This window comes from Microtus oregoni, unplaced genomic scaffold (assembly GCF_018167655.1).
Source record: "Microtus oregoni isolate MIOR12 unplaced genomic scaffold, Mior012 000018F_ref0000195, whole genome shotgun sequence".
Classification (NCBI taxonomy): domain Eukaryota; kingdom Metazoa; phylum Chordata; class Mammalia; order Rodentia; family Cricetidae; genus Microtus; species Microtus oregoni.
In genome coordinates, this window is record NW_024543077.1 from 3,955,410 (window position 1) to 3,973,556 (window position 18,147).

At 43.0% G+C, this 18,147-nt stretch overlaps 1 protein-coding gene across 5 annotated transcripts in view; it reads left to right on the plus strand.

The window, feature by feature from the left end:
* Nucleotides 1-629: 629 nt before the first annotated feature.
* The window catches only part of Srpk2 (SRSF protein kinase 2), a 190,666-nt gene continuing 173,148 nt past the window's right edge, over nt 630-18,147 (plus strand). For 3 of the 5 annotated variants that reach the window (XM_041668649.1, XM_041668650.1, XM_041668654.1), the window contains exons 1-2: nt 630-734; nt 818-872. In XM_041668649.1, the coding sequence (XP_041524583.1) occupies nt 719-734; nt 818-872 (71 nt within the window). In that variant the 5' untranslated portion in view covers nt 630-718. The remainder of the gene's footprint in view (nt 735-817; nt 873-18,147) is intronic. The other 2 variants (XM_041668651.1, XM_041668653.1) reach the window with 2 other exon arrangements.

Here is an 18,147-nt window from a genome sequence, read left to right on the forward strand (position 1 = left end):
GCTCTCGTCTCATGGTTAAGAAAAGTGGGCTTCATGCGCCAAACTTTCCTTTCAAACTATGTGCAGCGTTTCCTTCATTAACCTCACAAAGTCCTGTGGGAACAGGGAAATCACTTCTCCAAGGTCACACACTCAAGGACCCAGGTTCTCCAGCTTTTGGTCTCGTGCCCTTTCCACGCTCGCCAAAAGGGGAGGAAGCTGTGCTCATGGGGATGCAAACGGAGAGAAGAGGCCGCGGGAACAGAGGTGGTGCGGGACCCGCGAAGGCGCAGGCCACTGAAGGGCGCACGGAGAGGCGTGCAGCACCACCGGCCCGGGTGCGGAGCGAGGCGTGGCTGGGAAGGAGGGTCGTGCGACTGGACCCGCGGCGGCCGCAGAACCGAGGAGGCGGAGGCGGGCTGAGGGAGGCCGAGCGCGGGAGGACGTGGGTACGCGGCCGCCTTTCCACACAGGGGGGTCGCGGAGCCGCCGCTGCGAAGGGCGCGGCCGGGGTCCCGACCCCTCCACGCGGGAGGTGCGGAGGGGGCGGGGCCGCGGGGCGGGGCCGCGGGGGCGGGTCCCATTGGTCCCCGCGGGAGCGGCCGCGGCGGCGCAGGCGCGGTTCCTGCCTCCTCTGCCGGCGAGCGAGTGGAGGCTGCATCCCTGTGCGGCTGGTTGTCGCGTCGCCGCAGCCTCCGCCGCGGAGCCCCCCGCCCCCGCCCGGCCGCCCGGAGTCGGAATGAGCTCCAGGAAAGGTGAGCGGCGCGCGCGGCCCCTGCCCCGCCTCGCGGCCCGCAGGCGGCCGACCCGACCGTTAATGTGTCTTCTCTCTCCTCAGTGCTGGCCATTCAGGCCCGAAAGCGGAGGCCGAAAAGAGAGAAACATCCAAAAAAGTGAGTCCGCGCGGCGCCCGGGCCCGACACCGCCCCGCCCCGCCCCGCCGAGGGTTGCTTGCGGCCGCGCAGGCAGAGCTTCCCGGTCCCCGGGCCGCGGGTCTCCCGGGACGCGGCGCCGGCTCTGCGTGCCCTGGAGGGGGAGGGGTGGGGGAGGGGCGCGCGGCCGCGGGTTCCGGAGCTGCGACCTGGCCCAGCGGCCTGCGAGCAACCCGGGCTCCGCGCTCGATCCCGCGCCTCGCGCCCCTGAGCCACACCCGCGTTCCGCATCTCGGTCCCTGCCCTGCATCGGTCGGCTGGGGAGCAGGAGAGGGAGGCGGCGGCGCGCTGACACCTGGACTGAAGGAGCCAGTGCGCTGCCGCCTCTGCCACCTCCCGGTCCCGCCGCAGCCATCCAGCTGAAAGCCCGAGCTGCTTGTCAAGTGGTTTGGCCTCGGGTGTGTTCCTGGCACGACTTCAGCTCCGAGACCTGTGCGTTTCGGCTCTCGGGTTTTTCATTCGAAACTTTCTGCTCGGGTCGAGCGTTACTTGGGTGCTGCGGCTGCGCCCAGGTCGCTCGCCGCAGCGGGGGAGAGCGTGTGCGGGGGCAGGTCCCTCCCGCGTGGTGCTCGGGACTGGATCCGTCGGCTGCTGATATTTCAAATGTGCCAATCCAGCCACCTCCATCCTGGACGTGCAGCCCGGTTTGGGCGGCAGCTGCTGGAAAAGCCTTTCGCGGAGAAGTAGGCGCTCCGAGGCTTCAGAGCGCCGCCGAGTCTTCCTGTTTCCTCTCTCTTTGGGTTTGCTGGACCAGCGTTAAACATCTTTGCTCACACTGGTTGCCTCGTTCTTCCTTTTGTGCAAGAAGTTTGTGTGCTGTCTTTGATACTTTGGAGAACAACGGAATTGCCTTTATTTAATAAAATCCCGAAATACTGTTTATCTATTTTGCAAGGGGTGGGATGCCCCTCAGCCCTCCTAGGTGGTGGTGGTTGTTACTCATATTGGCCCTAGTAGCAGCCTAGAGGATTTCCCTCCCATTTGGTGGCATCTAGGAAAATTGGCAATCATTGTTAGTGTGGAGGTAATTTTACAAGATTGTCCTCTTTCAAAATTGAATATAACATGACTGTATTTGTAGGTCTTCGTAAGATGTGGACAGCTACATAAAAATCTTTTATTAGGAGGCAAAAAGTCTTGAAAACCGGAAAGTAAAAATTGAAAATGAAAAAACAGTTTTTATTATTCTGCGAGTATTTGGATTTGGGTGTGACACCTATGGAAGTCAAGTAACATCTTTCAAGAGTTGATTATCTACTATGTGGAGACCCAGTGATCAAACTACGGCTGATAAGTAGCTTAACCTGTGAACCATATCCCTGGCCCACATATGGGGTATTTAAAATATTGAAACCCAATGTCTGATAGTTTTAAGATTCTTTCTAAAGGCCAGTGCTATTGCTGGACTGTGGTGGCGCAGGCCTTAATTCTACACACTCGAGGCAGAGGCAGGTGGATCTCTGAGTTCAAGGCCAACCGGGTCTACAGAGTGAGTTCCAGGATGGCCGTGAAAGTTACACAGAGAAACTGTCTCACAAAACTAAAAAGGAAAGAAAAAAGAAACAGTTGAGAAAGCAGGGACCTGCCTTTTAGGATAGCTCTTTTTTCTGTATATAAACATATGTTTATCTGTGTATATTACATGTGCACAGAGAAAAATCATTTTTTAATTGAATAAGCATGTATTTCATTATTTTTCTGTTTCAGGGTCTTTCATAATGGTCAAGGGTCTTTGCTCTATTATATTTGGATTTGTGGTATGTTAATAATTAGGAATAGCCGTATAAATTATCTAATCTTATGTCACTTTGCAGTCTCTTCCATTGTGTGTTGTGTTTAAAGGAAAACACAGTTAATGATGGGAAGAACTGGCTTGATGAAGTAGGCGGTTATCAGTAAGAACCAGATCAAATCAGCGATTGTGTGGAGGTGTCACTTTTCACTTGGTATTTTTTTTTAAGATTTTATTTATTTATTTATTTATTTATTTATTATGTATACAGTGTTCTGGTGCTGGCAGGCCAGAAGAGGGCACCAGATCCAGATCTCACTACAGATGGTCGGGAACCACCATGTGGTTGCTGGGAATTGAACTTAGGACCTCTTAACCACTGAGCCATCTCCCCAGCCCCTCACTTAGTATTTTTTTTGAATCAAGATATTATTATTTAAAACAATTTCTGGATATAATTATTCATATGTTTGTTATGTATTTGTATGCCTTAGAAGATGATATGAGAGCTTTGTACATAGTAATATTCCATGACACTTTAAGGAGGTTTAAAGAGAGACATCAAGAAAGTGATTTCAGATAGTGATACTATGACATTTGTGCTCTCAACAGTCATTGCTTGCTGTTCGCATGCATTTCCACGTGAGGTGGCTAAGAGGCCAGCGAGACACACATGGGGCTGTGTAGGTCATTGGAGGCTTATGTCTGTGTAAGATGGTATCATTCCTGCCTGAATAGTTTTGGCCATGTGTGGGGATGGGGTGAGAGTGAGGACAGAGCTGGTCTGTGGTAGTGGTATGATAAATAGGCAGCTGCGTTCTAGGTTCAAGGAGTGACACTGGGGAGAGGGGACTTCATTTCACAGACGTCTCTAACAGGTTAAAACCATACAGCCTTGTTTGGATCAACTCGAGTGTCCTGTGGCTAGTGTTTATGCATTTTAAGTCTGTAAGAGACTATTTTAAACTGTGGTAGAGACTGGCAGACTTGAGCAATGTGACAGTGTGGGCCTGGCCTCATGAAGTGTGATCTACTTTTGTCATTTCTTCCTTGTGATATGCAAATGGACATCTTTCTTTCTTCCTTCCTCCTTCCCTCCCTCTCTTCCTCCTTTTCTTTCGACAGGGCTTCTCCGTGTAACTTTCGTGGCTGTCCTGGAACGGGCCCTGTAGACCAGCTTGCGGAGAATACCTACCTCCTCTTCCAGAGTGCTAGGATAGTAAAGGCTGCTCATCAGACTTTTCATTAGGCTTTTATGAATTGAGCATGTGTCCACACCCCTCCTCCATGTTTATATAGTACAGATCAGTCTCAGAATGGAGGTCCTCTTATTTCAACTGAACTCCATATTGTAGGACATGAGGTGTGGGAAACTTTGCTGTGGTAAGAGGTTACTTTTTTAGTATTTCAGAATTTGTAGTTGTCAGGAATGTTTTCTGCCTAGTTGAGTCAAACTTTATTCTTTTGTACATTGTTTCAATGAGTGTACTTTGGTTATTAATTTTATTGCTTTGAAAGTATAGGTAGCAGGGATTTACTGTATTGTCATTCAGTCATGAAGTTGATCTAGTCCCTTCCCCCCATTTTTTGGGGTGGGACAAGATCTCTGTGACTCAATCCTCCTGCCTCAGCCTGGATATTGTTGAGAATACAAATAGGCACCATCATACTTCAATCTGTGTAAACTGTATTCATAACATACGGATTTTTGCCCTAGGGCATTTGTATATGTAGGTAATTAAAACAAATTTTTTAGATGGTCTTAGGCAATTTGGCTGACCTTAAACTTACTATATAGTTAGCATTAGTACTCCTGCCTCCACCTCTATAGTGCTGGACACACAAGCCTGCATCAAGACATCTGTCTTGTAGATAAATTATTTTTAAGGTCTCTTCCATTTGTTGATACTTTTGTAGGGAGTGCAGGGATCAAGCTGCAGAGCCTCGTGAATGGTAGGCACATTCTCTGCTAATGACTGTGCCCAGCCACAGTACTTATTGAGACATAGTACTTAAAGAATAAACATTATCTTTTAGAGATCTGGGTGTGGTGGTACACTTTTATAGGCCCAGCTGCTTTGTGGAGGCTGAGACAGGAAGATTTTGTAAACACTGGAGTATGTGATCATCCAGGGTGGCAGGGAGATGATGGTCTAAAAAAACATGGTTGTAAGCTCCGTGGTGGCGGTGGTGGTGGCGGCACATGCCTTTAATTTCAGCACTCAGGAGTCAGAGACAGGCAATTTTCTGAGTGCCAGGCCAGCCTGGTCTACAGAACTAGTCCCAGGACAGCTAGGGTTGTTACACACAGAAACCCTGTCTCAAAAAACAAAACTAAAACCAAAAACAGCAATACAAAAAACAACCCCCCCCCCATGGCTTTAATGTTTTGGTGCTAGAGATGGAATCCAGGGCCTCACCCATCCTGATTTATGATCCTTTTATGTAAGGTAGTATAACCATAGGCATATTGTCAATATATATATATATATATATATATATATATATATATATATATACATATATGACTTTGTTTTGGGTTTCTTTCATTTAACATATTTTCAAGATTCATCCATGTTCTATTGGCATTTACTTCTTTATATTACCAGGTAACTTCTTTATATTATCAAGTAATCAAATAACAGTTATATTGATTGAATTTTATTTATCCATTCAACCATTATTGGTCATGTGGGTATCTTCTTCTTTTTTTTTTTTTTTCAAGACAGGTTTTCTCTGCAGCTTTGGAAGCTTGTCCTGGCACTAGCTCTTGTAGACCAGGCTGCCCTCGAACTCACAGAGACCTACCTACTTCTTCCTCCCGAGTGCCACCACCACCTGGCTGGGTAGCTTCTTATTAAGAGCTATAACTGTATTTTTAAATTTTAAAAGTCTTTGGAACAATTCATTTGAAATAATTTGACTTAGACTGTTTTAAAAAATACTGAAATTGCCAGTGTACCCTTCATTTGGTCCTATTCCACAAAACTATAGAATAGTGTCAAAGTAGGAAGTTGACATTGACAATACACACACACACTTTTGTTGTGTTCTTCTATGTTTGGCTTTTACATGAGTTCTGATAATTCAAACTTAGGTCTCTACCCACTGAGCCGTCTTCCCAACCAATATAAAATACTCTAGATAAAATCAACTTGAGAGTTAGGCTAGCTTTTCAGAGGCTGAAGATGTGTTTCAGGCCAATTGGGGCTTGTTAATGATACATTGTTTTAAAACAAGCAAACAAATGGCAGTAAAAACGTATTTGACTTTCACTAGTTGTTATATGTGTCTTCTCTGCTGGGTAGTGCTATCATATATTATCACCTCCATGGGTTTGTGTAATCACCATAAGCACTATGCAGAATTGTTTCATCAGCACAACTAAGTCTCCTCACTGGTTACTACCCTTTCCCCATACAGTCCTATAAATCACTAAAGGTTTTAATACTTTGAGAATATTAGTAAACAAAGTTATACAGTATCAATATGTAACTTTTTGACATTTAGATTTTTTTTCTCTTTGCATTCCCTTTTGTTGTTGTTGTTCAGACAGGGTCTCCCCATTTAGTTCTTGGTAGCCCAGAATTTGCCACATGAACTGCCTTTGTCTCTTTTGATATAGGTATGAATAATTTGCATTAGTATAGATTTTGCTTTATTGATAGAGATTTAAGGTCAATTTTGTTATATGTATAAGTGTTTCTGATTTTGATTAAGGTATTGTGATTGTGTAGTTCATTTAAATATGTACTGTATAATTAAGAAATATAGGTTGTTAATGGATAATCATCGATAATAGTAAAGCTTGTAGTCATGTTAGTTAGATTTTCTAGACATATAGAGATATATTTCAGATAGGCATTCTTCATATCTCTCAAAGGCTGCAGAATAGGACATTTAATATTTTAATAACTGAGGACTTTTCATGACAATGAGACACTCTGCTCCTGGCAGCACCAATCTACTTCAAGAGGAAGAAGGGCATCGAAGAGGCACCTTATGGAGTTTGATAGCCATTTGGGCAAGAAACTGCTCTTGCCTGGACTATTGCATAAACTGGACATAGAGAACCCGCAGAGAGAGGACTACTGAACTTGCCTAAGGTGAGATGATCTTTCGGGGTTCCTGATTCATGAAAGAGTCTGCGAGACATTCTGCAGGACACAACAGATAGTGACTGAACTGACTTTGAATTTTCCTGCTTTATGGAAATGTCTGCTGGATAGCATGGGCCTGAAGGCTGAAGATGGATGCCCCAACGGTAGAGAGGAACTTTGGGTGACTGTCCAGGCAGTGAGATGTCTCTGTCATTTCTAGAGTTTTAAAAGTTGCTTTTTTCTTGTTTGCTTAGGTAGTATTGTATCTTTCTGGAGTCTTTGATGGAGTTAAGAATAGTTAGTTATAGTTATAGTTTTCCTTAGTTATGATAAAGATTATTGTAACTTTTACTTGATAACTGTTTTGTTATATGTAATTTTGCTATGTTAAAGTTAAAGCCTTTTTTTTGTTTAAACCGAAAAAGGGGAAATGATGGAGGAAGGTCATTGGCTAATAAAGGAACTGCCCTGGCCCATTTTATTGGTTGAAAGATAGGTGGGAGGAGTAAACAGAACAGAACGCTGGGAGGAAGAGGAAGTGAGGTCAGACTCCACAGCTCTGCTCTCCTCCTGGGAGCAGACGCCTGAGAGAGATGCCATGCTCCCGGCTCCTGGGCAGACACACGCCATGAAGCAAGCCGCCAGGTTAGACATGCTGAACCTTTCCCGGTAAGACCGGTGCTCACCGATTATTAGAGATGGGTTGATCGGGATAACAGAATTAGCCAGTAAGGGCTAGGGCTAAAGGGCCAAGCAGTGTTTAAAAGAATACAGTGTCCGTGTAATTATTTCGGGGCATAAGCTAGCTGGGCAGGCGGCCGGGGTGTTGGGGACGCAGCTCCGCCGCCCCCCTTATTACTACACTCTTTGCCTCCCAGGAATATTATAAAGGTGTGTATACCACCAAGCAGGACCTCTGTACATCTTTGAGCTTCTTAGTATTGCCTATATCAGTAGTTCCAGCCCCAACCCCCCTCCATTTTTGGTGAGTGCCTGATATGAAAACAGGGTCTTAGCTTGGTAACAAAGCATCATACCACTTAGAACACCCATTTTGCCCCTGCTTTTGAGACAGGGTTTCGACCCGCCCAGCAGGTCCTAAGTTACTCCAGGGTCTTGAAGAGGCAGTATCTGAAAGACATGGGGGGGGGGGGAGAAACGGACTGAAGCAAGTTTCATGTCTTAAATACTCCTCAGTAAGGAGCTCGGGCAGGGGGAACTGAGGAAAGGGGGAAGGGAAGGAGGGGCTTGGTAGCTAGGCAGCTAAGAGGGGCAGTTTGGCAGCTAAGCATGGCAGTTGCAAGGTCAGTGGCTAGAACACCTGCTGTTAGTGATAAGCAGCAAGCACTGAAGACACTATGTGGTGCTTTCCAGAGCTTGAGTCTCCAAGGTCAGCACGTAACGTTTTGGCCAACTTTAAGTTTTCTGTCTCAAGATTTTTACTTCAAGGCCCTGTGAGATGTGAGAAAGGAGAAGCCTGAAATGGCTCCTGACAGGGTTTCCAGTAACAGGACTGAGGCTGCTGTGAGCTTTGTTTTGCAGTTAAGGATGACCTTGAATTCCTGATATTTGTGCCCCTAGCTCTGGAGTGCTGAGTTTAAGGGCGTAAGCAGTCACTGCCCGGCTTCTTACTTTTTCTAATGTAGGTTTTGGGAATGAACTCAGGTCTAAATGCTTACAATGTAAGCACTTAACAAACTGAGCTATCTCTCCAGCCCTTAAATTTACTTAAAATTTTATTATTAGTCTGCTGGATATAGTGGTGCATACCTTTAACTCCAGCTCTCAGGAGTCAGACTTTGTGAGTTCAAGGCCACCCTGGGTTAAATAGTGGTACTCTGTCTCAAAAAAAAATACATAAAAAAATACTTGTGTATGTGTGATGTGTATGTGTACCTTTGGGCCTTGGGTGCATGTGGAGATGGAGAACAACTGGTCTTTTACAACAAGCACCTTTACTTACTGAGCTGTCTTCCTGGCCTGTATTGACCTCCAAATTTTTTTTTATGAGTGTGTATGTCTGAGTGTTTGTATGTGTACTACATGCATACATGAGCCCATGGACACAATGTTGGGATCCTCTGGAACTGAATGTAAAGATAGTTGTGTGTCTCCATGTGGGTACTGGTAATTGAATCTGGGTCCTCTGTAGAAACAGTAGACTACTCTTCATCCCCTAAGTTTACCTTTCAGAGGGATATATAAAAGTTGGGGAGCCAGAGAGAGGACGCATCAGTTAAGAGCACTGGGTGCACTTCCAGAGGACCCAAGGTGTAAATGCAAGTTTCTGTCCTATCTGGTCCCTTAGCCATTCAGTCCCAACAAAACACACAGGCTTGTATTAATTATAAACTGGTTGTCCTGTTAGCTCAGGCTTATTATGAACTAATTAATCCATAATTCTTATCTATGTTTAGCCACATGACTTGGTACCTTACTCAGTGAGGCATTCTCATCTTGCTTCCTCTGTGTCTGTCTGGTGACCACAGGTGAGCCTTCTGTCTTTCCAGAATTCTTCTAGTCTGGTCGCCCTGCCTGTACTTCCTGCCTGGCTACTGGCCAGTCAGTGTTTTATTAAACTAATACATGTGACAAATCTTTAGAGTGTACAAGAGCCTTATCCCCCAGCACTTCTTTTTTTTTTTTAAATTTTCAAAACAAGAACTCTGAATCTAATCTCATTTGTTTAGCTTTTTTTCCTGACCATTATCCATAACAAACTGTAACCAACACACTAAACAAAGACAAATACCAATAATCCATTTTTTGGGAATTTGGGCATAGTTTCCTAGGATACTTCCTGCTGATTGGGAATGCTGATAATCTTATAGGGACTCAAAGAGAATTTAGAATTATGGCCAAGTCCTGACTGGAATATTCTCTGAGTCTGGATCATCTCAGCCAGCAGTCTTGAGGCTGCTCTGGATGCAGAACTCAGGGGAAACTGCAGCAGAGGTGCTCTGAGACATGGGATCATCTGGGCCATCCTATCCTATTGGAGATTTCTCAGGGCGTCTTCCTCAATCAACCCTTACTTTTCTTAACCCAGAATGAATCCCCAGCTTCTCATTTCCTGTGGAAACAAAAGCAAAACCTCTTCTCCAAAGTAACATATCTTTTGATTTAAATTTTGAAGTCAAGGCAATTTTTAAATATATAAATTAGATTAATCCAGCAGCATTTATAATCAAGTATCTTTTTAAAAAAGATTTATTTATTTATTATGTATACAGTATTCTGTCTGTATTCTTGTTGGCAAGAAGAGGGCACCAGATCTCATTACAGATGGCTGTGAGCCACCATGTGTTTGCTGGGAATTGAACTCTGGAAGAGCAGGCAGTGCTCTTAACCTCTGAGCCATCTCTCCAGCCCTAATCAAGTATCTTTTAGCAGCTGTTGCTCCTTCCTTAGCAGTCAAGCAATTAAAAACAACACAATAACATACAGTATCCAGACTCTCTGTGTGTTTTCCATCTTTGTGACTTTTAAAAAAAATTATATTTCTTTTATTTTTTAACTTTTGGTTTTTTGAGAAAGAGTTTCTCTGTTTTCTTTGGCTGTCCCGGATCCCAGATCTCACTCTGTAGACCAGGCTGTCCTGAAACTCACAGAGATTCACCTGCCTCTGCCTCTCAAGGTGTGCGCCACCACACCCAACTATATTTCTTTCTTAAAGGACTTTCTCTATCCTTTTCCTTTTCTTTCCCAAGCATATGTGTATGCTCGCGCGCGCACATACACACACACACACACACACACACACACACACATTTTGATTTTCGAGACAAGGTTTCTCTGTAGCTTTTTGGTTCCTGTCCTGGAACTAGCTCTTCTAGACCAGGCTGGCCTTGAACTCACAAGAGATCCGCCTCCCTAGTGCTGGGATTAAAGGCGTGCGCTACCGCCGCCCGGCACACGTGTATATTTTTAAAAACACTGTAAACCACTTAGAGGTTTTTTTTCTTCTTTTTTTCTTTCCTGGAATCTGTCTTTATATCTCTATCTTTTTCTAACCACCCAAGTCTTTAATCTGCTAAATGGTGTGGCCAGGATTAAAGTTACGGCTTTGATGGCTGGCTCCAGTCTATTCCTTAGCTTTTTGAGAGTCTACCTTCATGTCAGAGGTACTGGCTGAAGCCATGTTTTTTACCACAATTCTGTGGAGTTTCTAGGTCCATGCCAGCATCAAGAAGCCTGATACTGGCTGCTCATAAACACCATTTAATGTTTGGTAGCGGAGCCTCTTAAAAGAGCTATGAGGTTTTTGCTGCTAAGAAGCCTCTCTTCGAGAAGCTGTGCCTCTGCTTGCCTCTGGAAAACAGAGCACACCTGAGAAAATGCTTCTACCAAGAAATTGTGCTTAACTCTGTTGTTTTATGTCTAGAATCCATTCTCAATATCTCTCAGGTTTTATGTGGTTGTAGTTGCTCCACATTGGGCACCAAAATGAAGCAAGAATTAATAAAAATTCAGAGACAGATATTGGGGTTCAACCTGAAGACCTGAAAAGCAAAGCAGCCAGCCATTGGCTCTTAACTCGACCCCAGTTCCTAAATGGTGATCCTGCCTCCTGGAAACTGCAGAATAAGACTCTGCCTGAGAGCTGTTTCCTCCTGTTCTACAACCCTCTCTAGTTCTGGGATTAAAGGTGTGCACCCCTACCACCTGGTTTCTGTGGCAAGCTAGTGTGGCTACTGGTATTAAAGATGTGTGTCATTTTGGCTACTGGTATTAAAGGTATATGTCATTGCTGGGTGGTCTATAAAGCTGGCCAGTGGGGCTGTTTTTATTTCCTGATCCCCAGGCAAGCTTTATTCATTAAAATACAAATGAAATGCCACTTCACCAAGTTCATTTCCCAGCATTGATATGGTGGCTTACAGCTATCTGTAATTCAGTCCCAGGGGATCTGACATTGTCTTCTGGCCTCTATGGGCGCTACAGACGTAGTGCAGGTCATACAGTCAGTACCTTATTTATTATCTGTATTCATTGTACACAGCACACTCGAGGTTTGTGGTCCCAAGAATGACTTAATACCTAACCAGGCTTGGCACCTGGTAAATCTTCATTCTGTTATCAGTTTTGCGAGATGAAACATTTAAAATCCCATGTGTGAGTGAGATCATGAGAACTTGTCTTTCTGTGCTTGGCTAATTTTGTGTACTGATCTCCATCTATTTTGTTGCAAATGACAGAGTTCAGTCTTTTTATGACCTAATATTGTTCTACTGTGTATATGTACATTTTTTATCCTTTCATCGGTTGCTAGACACCTAGGTTGTTTCCATTTCTGGGCTGTTATAGATAGTGCTGCAGTAAACACAGGAATGCAGGTATTTTGGGGATAATGATTTAATTTTCTTTGAATACATGAGCAGCGATAGAATTGCTATATCATATAGTAGTTGTAGCTCAATTATTTTGAAGACCCTTCAAACTATTTCCCATGCCTGTACTAATATCACCCCAATGTGCAAGGGGTCTCTCTTCTGTACTCTTTGCTATCATTTCTTGTTGTTGTTTTTTTCTTTTAAGATTTATTTTCTGTATATGAGTGTTTTGCCTGCATGTATATATGTGTACCACATGCATGCCTGTTGCTCGAGGATGTCAGGAGGGGCCATTGGGTATCCCGGAACTGGGATTACAGACAGTTGTGAATTGCTGTGTGTGTTGGGAATCAAACCTGGATTATCTTGAAGAGCAAAAAGTGCTCTTAGCCACTGAGCAATCTCCAGGCTCCTCCTTTGTTTTAAATCCATTAGTTTTGGACCGGGCATTGGTGGCTGTAATTGTACCAAAGAGTTTCACAATAGCCTAGAATGGAGCATAGCAAAGTTTTATTTACTTGGAATAAATTCACGGTAAGGGTAGAGATCTGCAGTCCTCAGCATGCTTTGGGAACTGGAACTGAATCCAGCAGAAAAAAAGGCCACACACACTTTTCATCTGCGTTTATAGTACATAAGACCATGCCCGAAGTAGGCCAGTATGCCAGTATCTTAAAGGCTATTGACTGAAGGAGTTCCCACAACAGGTGGCTCACGTCTTTAATCCTAGCCCTCAGAGGCAAGTGAATCTCTGTGAGTTTGGGGCCAGCCTGGTCTACAGAATTAGTTCCAGGACAGCCAGGACTGTTACACAGAGAAATCCTGTCTCAAAGAATGGAATAAAGCAAGATAAGACAAAAAACAAACAAAAATCCATTAGTTTCTTTCTTATTTTTGAACTTTGTATAAATCACCCAGAATATACTCACGTGTGTCTCTTCCCCTTAATCTGTTTTTCAGACTCGTCCATGTTATATGGACCAAGTACCATTAATTCATTCACTTTTATTGCTTTAGAACCACCCATTGAGTAAATATGTCACAATTTGGTTACTCTTCAATTAATAGGTATATTTTATTGTCTTATTAAGTAATCCCCAATCCTTTTCTGTAGTATAAAGTTATTTATTTTTTAAAAATGAAACTATCCTTTTCATTTTACATACAAATCCTAGTTCCAGTTTCTCCCAGCCTCCCATTTCTTCCGCCTCCCCCCACCCATCCCCCATCTACTCCTTAGTGAGGGTAGGGCGCATTGCTTTGAGAAGGGACCAAGGCCTCCCTACTATATCTAGTCTGAGCAAGGTATCCATCCAAAGAGAATGGGTTCCAAAAAGCCAGTACAAGCAGTCGGGATAAATTCTGGTGCCATTGCCAGTGGCTCTGCAGTCTGCTCAGCCATACAGTTGTCACCCACATTCAAAGGGTTTAGGTTAGTCCAATCCTGGTTCCTTCCCTGTCTGGCTGGAGTTGGTGAACTCTCATTAGCTCAGGTAAACTATTTCAGTGGTGTTCTCGTTATGATCTTGATCTTTTTGCTCATAATGTCACTCCTCCCATTCTTCACCTGAACTTTGGGAACTCAGCCCAGTGCTCCGCTGTGGGTCTCTGTCTCTATTTCCATCAGTTGCTATGGTGACATTTTAGATAGTCATCAATCTGACTACAGTTCAGTTCAGGCACCCTCTCCACTATTGCTTAGGGTCTTAGCTGGGGTCATCCTTATGGATTCCTGGGAATTTCTCTAGTACCAGGGTTCCTGCTAGCCCGATAATGACTCCCTCATTCAAAATATAATATCTCTTTCCTTGCTTTCCATCTCTGTCCTTCCTCCATCTCGACTCCTGTTCCCTCTCGTTCTCCCCCCTTCACCTTCTCCCCTCGGGCTCTACTTCTAGCTTCTCTCCTTTCCCCATCTCCATGCTCCCGATTTTGTCAGGAGATCTTGTCTTTTCCCCTTCCCAGGAGGATCTATGTATGTTTCTCTTAGGGTTCTCCTTGTTACTTAGCCTTTCTAGGGTTGTGGACTGTAGGTTCATTCATTATCCTTTGCTTTACAGCTAACATCCACTTATGACTGAGTACATGCCATGAACATCTTTCTGGTTCTGGGTTACCTCACTCAGGATGTTATTTTTCCTCATTCCATCCGTTTACATTTATTTATTTAGTCTTTGAGACAGGGTTTCTCCATAGTTTTGGGGCCTATCCTATAACTTACTCTGTAGACCAGGCTGACCTTGAACTGAAAGAGATCTACCTGTCTCTGCCTCGGAGTGCTGGGATTATTTAAGGTGTGTGACACCACAGCCCGACGTAAAGTTTTATTTTATAACCTTATGTAAACATTTCTGTAGATTTTAATTAGATTTAAGGAATTGCTATTCTTTATTAGATCTATGTTGTGCATATGATTCTTATAATACTACGAATATAATTTGTAATCTAAAAACATACTGGAAATCAGGAGAGTGCTTTGACTAGGTCTTGAAGAACCAGTGATAGAAACAACAGTAAGAGAAGGCAGGGCTTGAGCCTTCTACCAAAAGCAGTACTGAGTGGGTGTCAGCATATGGAGATGTACAATGGCATGTTTGTAGTCCTGGAATGTTAAGTGGTGAGGTTGGGATGCACAGTATGGTAAACAGTGTGTGGGGTTACTGATGAGTTAGTGTTTACCAGAGCTAGAGTAATAGCTTACCAGGACTCTTTGATTGCAAAACTTTGAAGTTTTGAAGTCTCAAATAACAGTAGCACAGTGAGGGAAAAATCTGAACCATTTTTCATATAAGCCATCTTTTTGTACCTTCACAGATTTCACCCATCTACACATCTGAAAACACTTCATCAGACTCATAATCCAAGCTTTCATGTCCTCAGACCTCTATAACCTGCATTTACACACCTTAAGCCATTTCTTCATGTCCTCAGATCTTTACACATACTTTAAAACACCTTCTTAGACCCTAAAACATTTTTCTAGATCTCACAACTTAAGCTTTCATATCCTCAGACCTTACATAAACTTTACACTTTTTCTTGTCCAATCATTCACCACAAGACATAGGTGGTTGATTACTGAGAGTAGTCATTGTCAAATGAGTTACTTTGAATAAATCGTTTTCGAACCCCCCCCCAAAAAGAAAGAAATAGTAAAGAGTTACATTGAAATCAGTTTTGTGAATTTCTCTCTGTCTCTTTGTCTCTCTCTCTCTCTGTCTCTCTTTCTCTCTCTGGAGTCTGGTAGCAAGGTAAACTGTGTACAGACCCAGAAGTAGCTCTTACGAAAGTGAGGTCTGTGGCCTGAATTTTATACACGAAGAGAATCATGAAGCCTTGGGAGAAAGAAACCAGGTGCTTGCTGCTGTTAAAGTAACCTATCAAGATTGAATATTAGTAATAAAGTATTTAATAAACTTAAAATGTTCTAAATTTAAATACTTTCCCAACCTTTTTTGGTAATTTAAATGTTTTGTAAAACTCCAGAATTTCCTCTTAAAACATGTAGCATCTTTAGGAATTTTAGAAATATATTAACAAAACCCAGAAATTACCTTTTTTTTACCAACCAGATTGGACATTATGTTTGTGTGTGTGTGTTATATTATCTCTTATATATACACTATAGAAACATATACACACACATATTAGTATATGTGGACAAATGTTTACCTGTGTGTTAGATATTATCTCCTTATATATACACTATAGAAACATATATACACACACATATCAGTATGTGTGGACACGTGTTTACGTGTGTGTTATATATTATCTACTCATATATACACTATAGAAACACACATATTAGTATGTGTGGACACGTGTTTACGTGTGTGTTATATAATATCTCCTTATATATATACTATAGAAACACACATATTAGTATGTGTGGACACGTGTTTACGTGTGTGTTATATATTATCTCCTCATATATACACTATAGAAACACACACATATTAGTATGTGTGGACACGTGTTTACGTGTGTGTTATATAATATCTCCTTATATATATACTGTAGAAACACACATATTAGTATGTGTGGACACGTGTTTACGTGTGTGTTATATATTATCTCCTCATATATACACTATAGAAACACACACATATTAGTATGTGTGGACACGTGTTTACGTGTGTCTTATATATTATCTCTTATATATACACTATAGAAACACACACATATTAGTATGTGTGGACACGTGTTTACATGTGTCTTATATATTATCTCCTCATATATACACTATAGAAACACATTAGTATGTGTGGACATGTGTTTACGTGTCTTATATATTATCTCCTCATATATACACTATAGAAACACACATATCAGTATGTGTGGACACGTGTTTACGTGTGTCTTATATATTATCTCCTCATATATACACTATAGAAACACACATATTAGTATGTGTGGACACGTGTTTATGTGTGTTTTATATTATCTCCTCATATATACACTATAGAAACACATTAGTGTGTGTGGACACGTGTTTACGTGTGTGTTATATATTATCTCATATATCCACTATAGAAACATATACACACATTAGTATGTGTGGACACGTGTTTATGTGTGTATGGTGAGGATGTGGTGAGCAGAAGACAGCCTTAGGCGATCCTCAGGAGCTGACAGCCTTGTGTTTTGAGACAGTCTTTCACTGATCTAGAACTTACAAAGAAGGCTAGGCTGGTTAGCTAATGTGCTTCAAAATTCCGTCTTTCTCCCCTCTAGCATTGGGATTGCAGGAACGGTCAATACCCCAGGCTGTTTTAAAATATGGGACCTGTGGATTGAATTTAAGTCCTCATGCTTGTGTGCTAAGCGCTCGCTCTCTCCCTCTCTCTCTCTCTCTCTCTCTCTCTCACACACACACACACACACACACACTTCTTTTTGCATTCCCTCTAACCCCATGCTTTTGTTATGTCGTTTATTGTGCTGCCCTGGACTTGTTGTGTAGATCAGGCTGGCCTCAGATTCACAGAGATCTGTCTGTTTCTGTCACCTTGACTGTTTCTGGAATCACTAAAACCCAAGCAGTTGGACAACTGTTTTTTGTGGGGACAGTTTTCAACATAGAGTTTCTCTTTTTAACAGACTGGGTTTGGTGGTCCTGGAACTCTCTTTATAGATCAGGCTGGCCTCAAACTCAAGAGAGATCCGCCTCTGCCTCTAGAGTGCTGGGATTAAAGGTGTGCACCACTGTTGCCCAGAAGGTATTTTCTTAATGGGATCATTTGAGGTGGGAAGACTCACTCTAAATTTGCCACACCTGGTGGCAGCCCACATAGAAAGACATGGAAGAAAGAAGCTTCTGTTTTTTGCCTTGTTACCCTCTTGCTGGTAAGTTCATCTGTCCTGTTGCTGGGGTGTTTCATTGCTGATATTAGAACTTAATTTCTCTGTTATCCTGTGGTAGACTGAGGAGCAGCAGCTCTCTAAGGATCTTCCCGGACTCCAGCTTTAGATTCACTGCTGAGATATCCAGTATCATGTATTGAGCAGCTATCTGATTCTTAGTTTCTCTCTTGAGACAGCTATTGTTGGATACACAAATCACAGCTTGTAAGCTACTCTAATAATTCCTCTTTAATATATGTATTGATATATTCATTGTATTAATTCCATTTCTTTAATACCTTCACCTGAGGTGCTGGGCTTTTAAAAGTAGCTATTGGGTTGTCTCTGAGTATTATCATTAGCATGCTGTGGGCATGACCAGTAGCAGCAGAAAGTTTCCACCAGTGCTTACCACCTGTGATCAGATAAGCTTCTCTCAGAGCACTCTAAAATTTTTACTTTATACTCTTCTAAGTTCTGTTACTAACAAATTTGTACTTCTCCTTAGATGAGTAATCGCTCAGAGAGATCTGCCTGGGTGGGATTAAAAGCCACTCCTGGCTCTCCCTTTTCTTGTTTTTGTTTGTTTTGTGTGTGTGCGTGTGTTCACGCGCACGTGTGCACACCCAAACTGGCCTCAAACTATGGATCCTCCTGCTTCAGCCTCCCAAGGGCTGGGATTAGAGGTGCACACACCATGCCCAGTTGTGAGATGATCCTAAGGT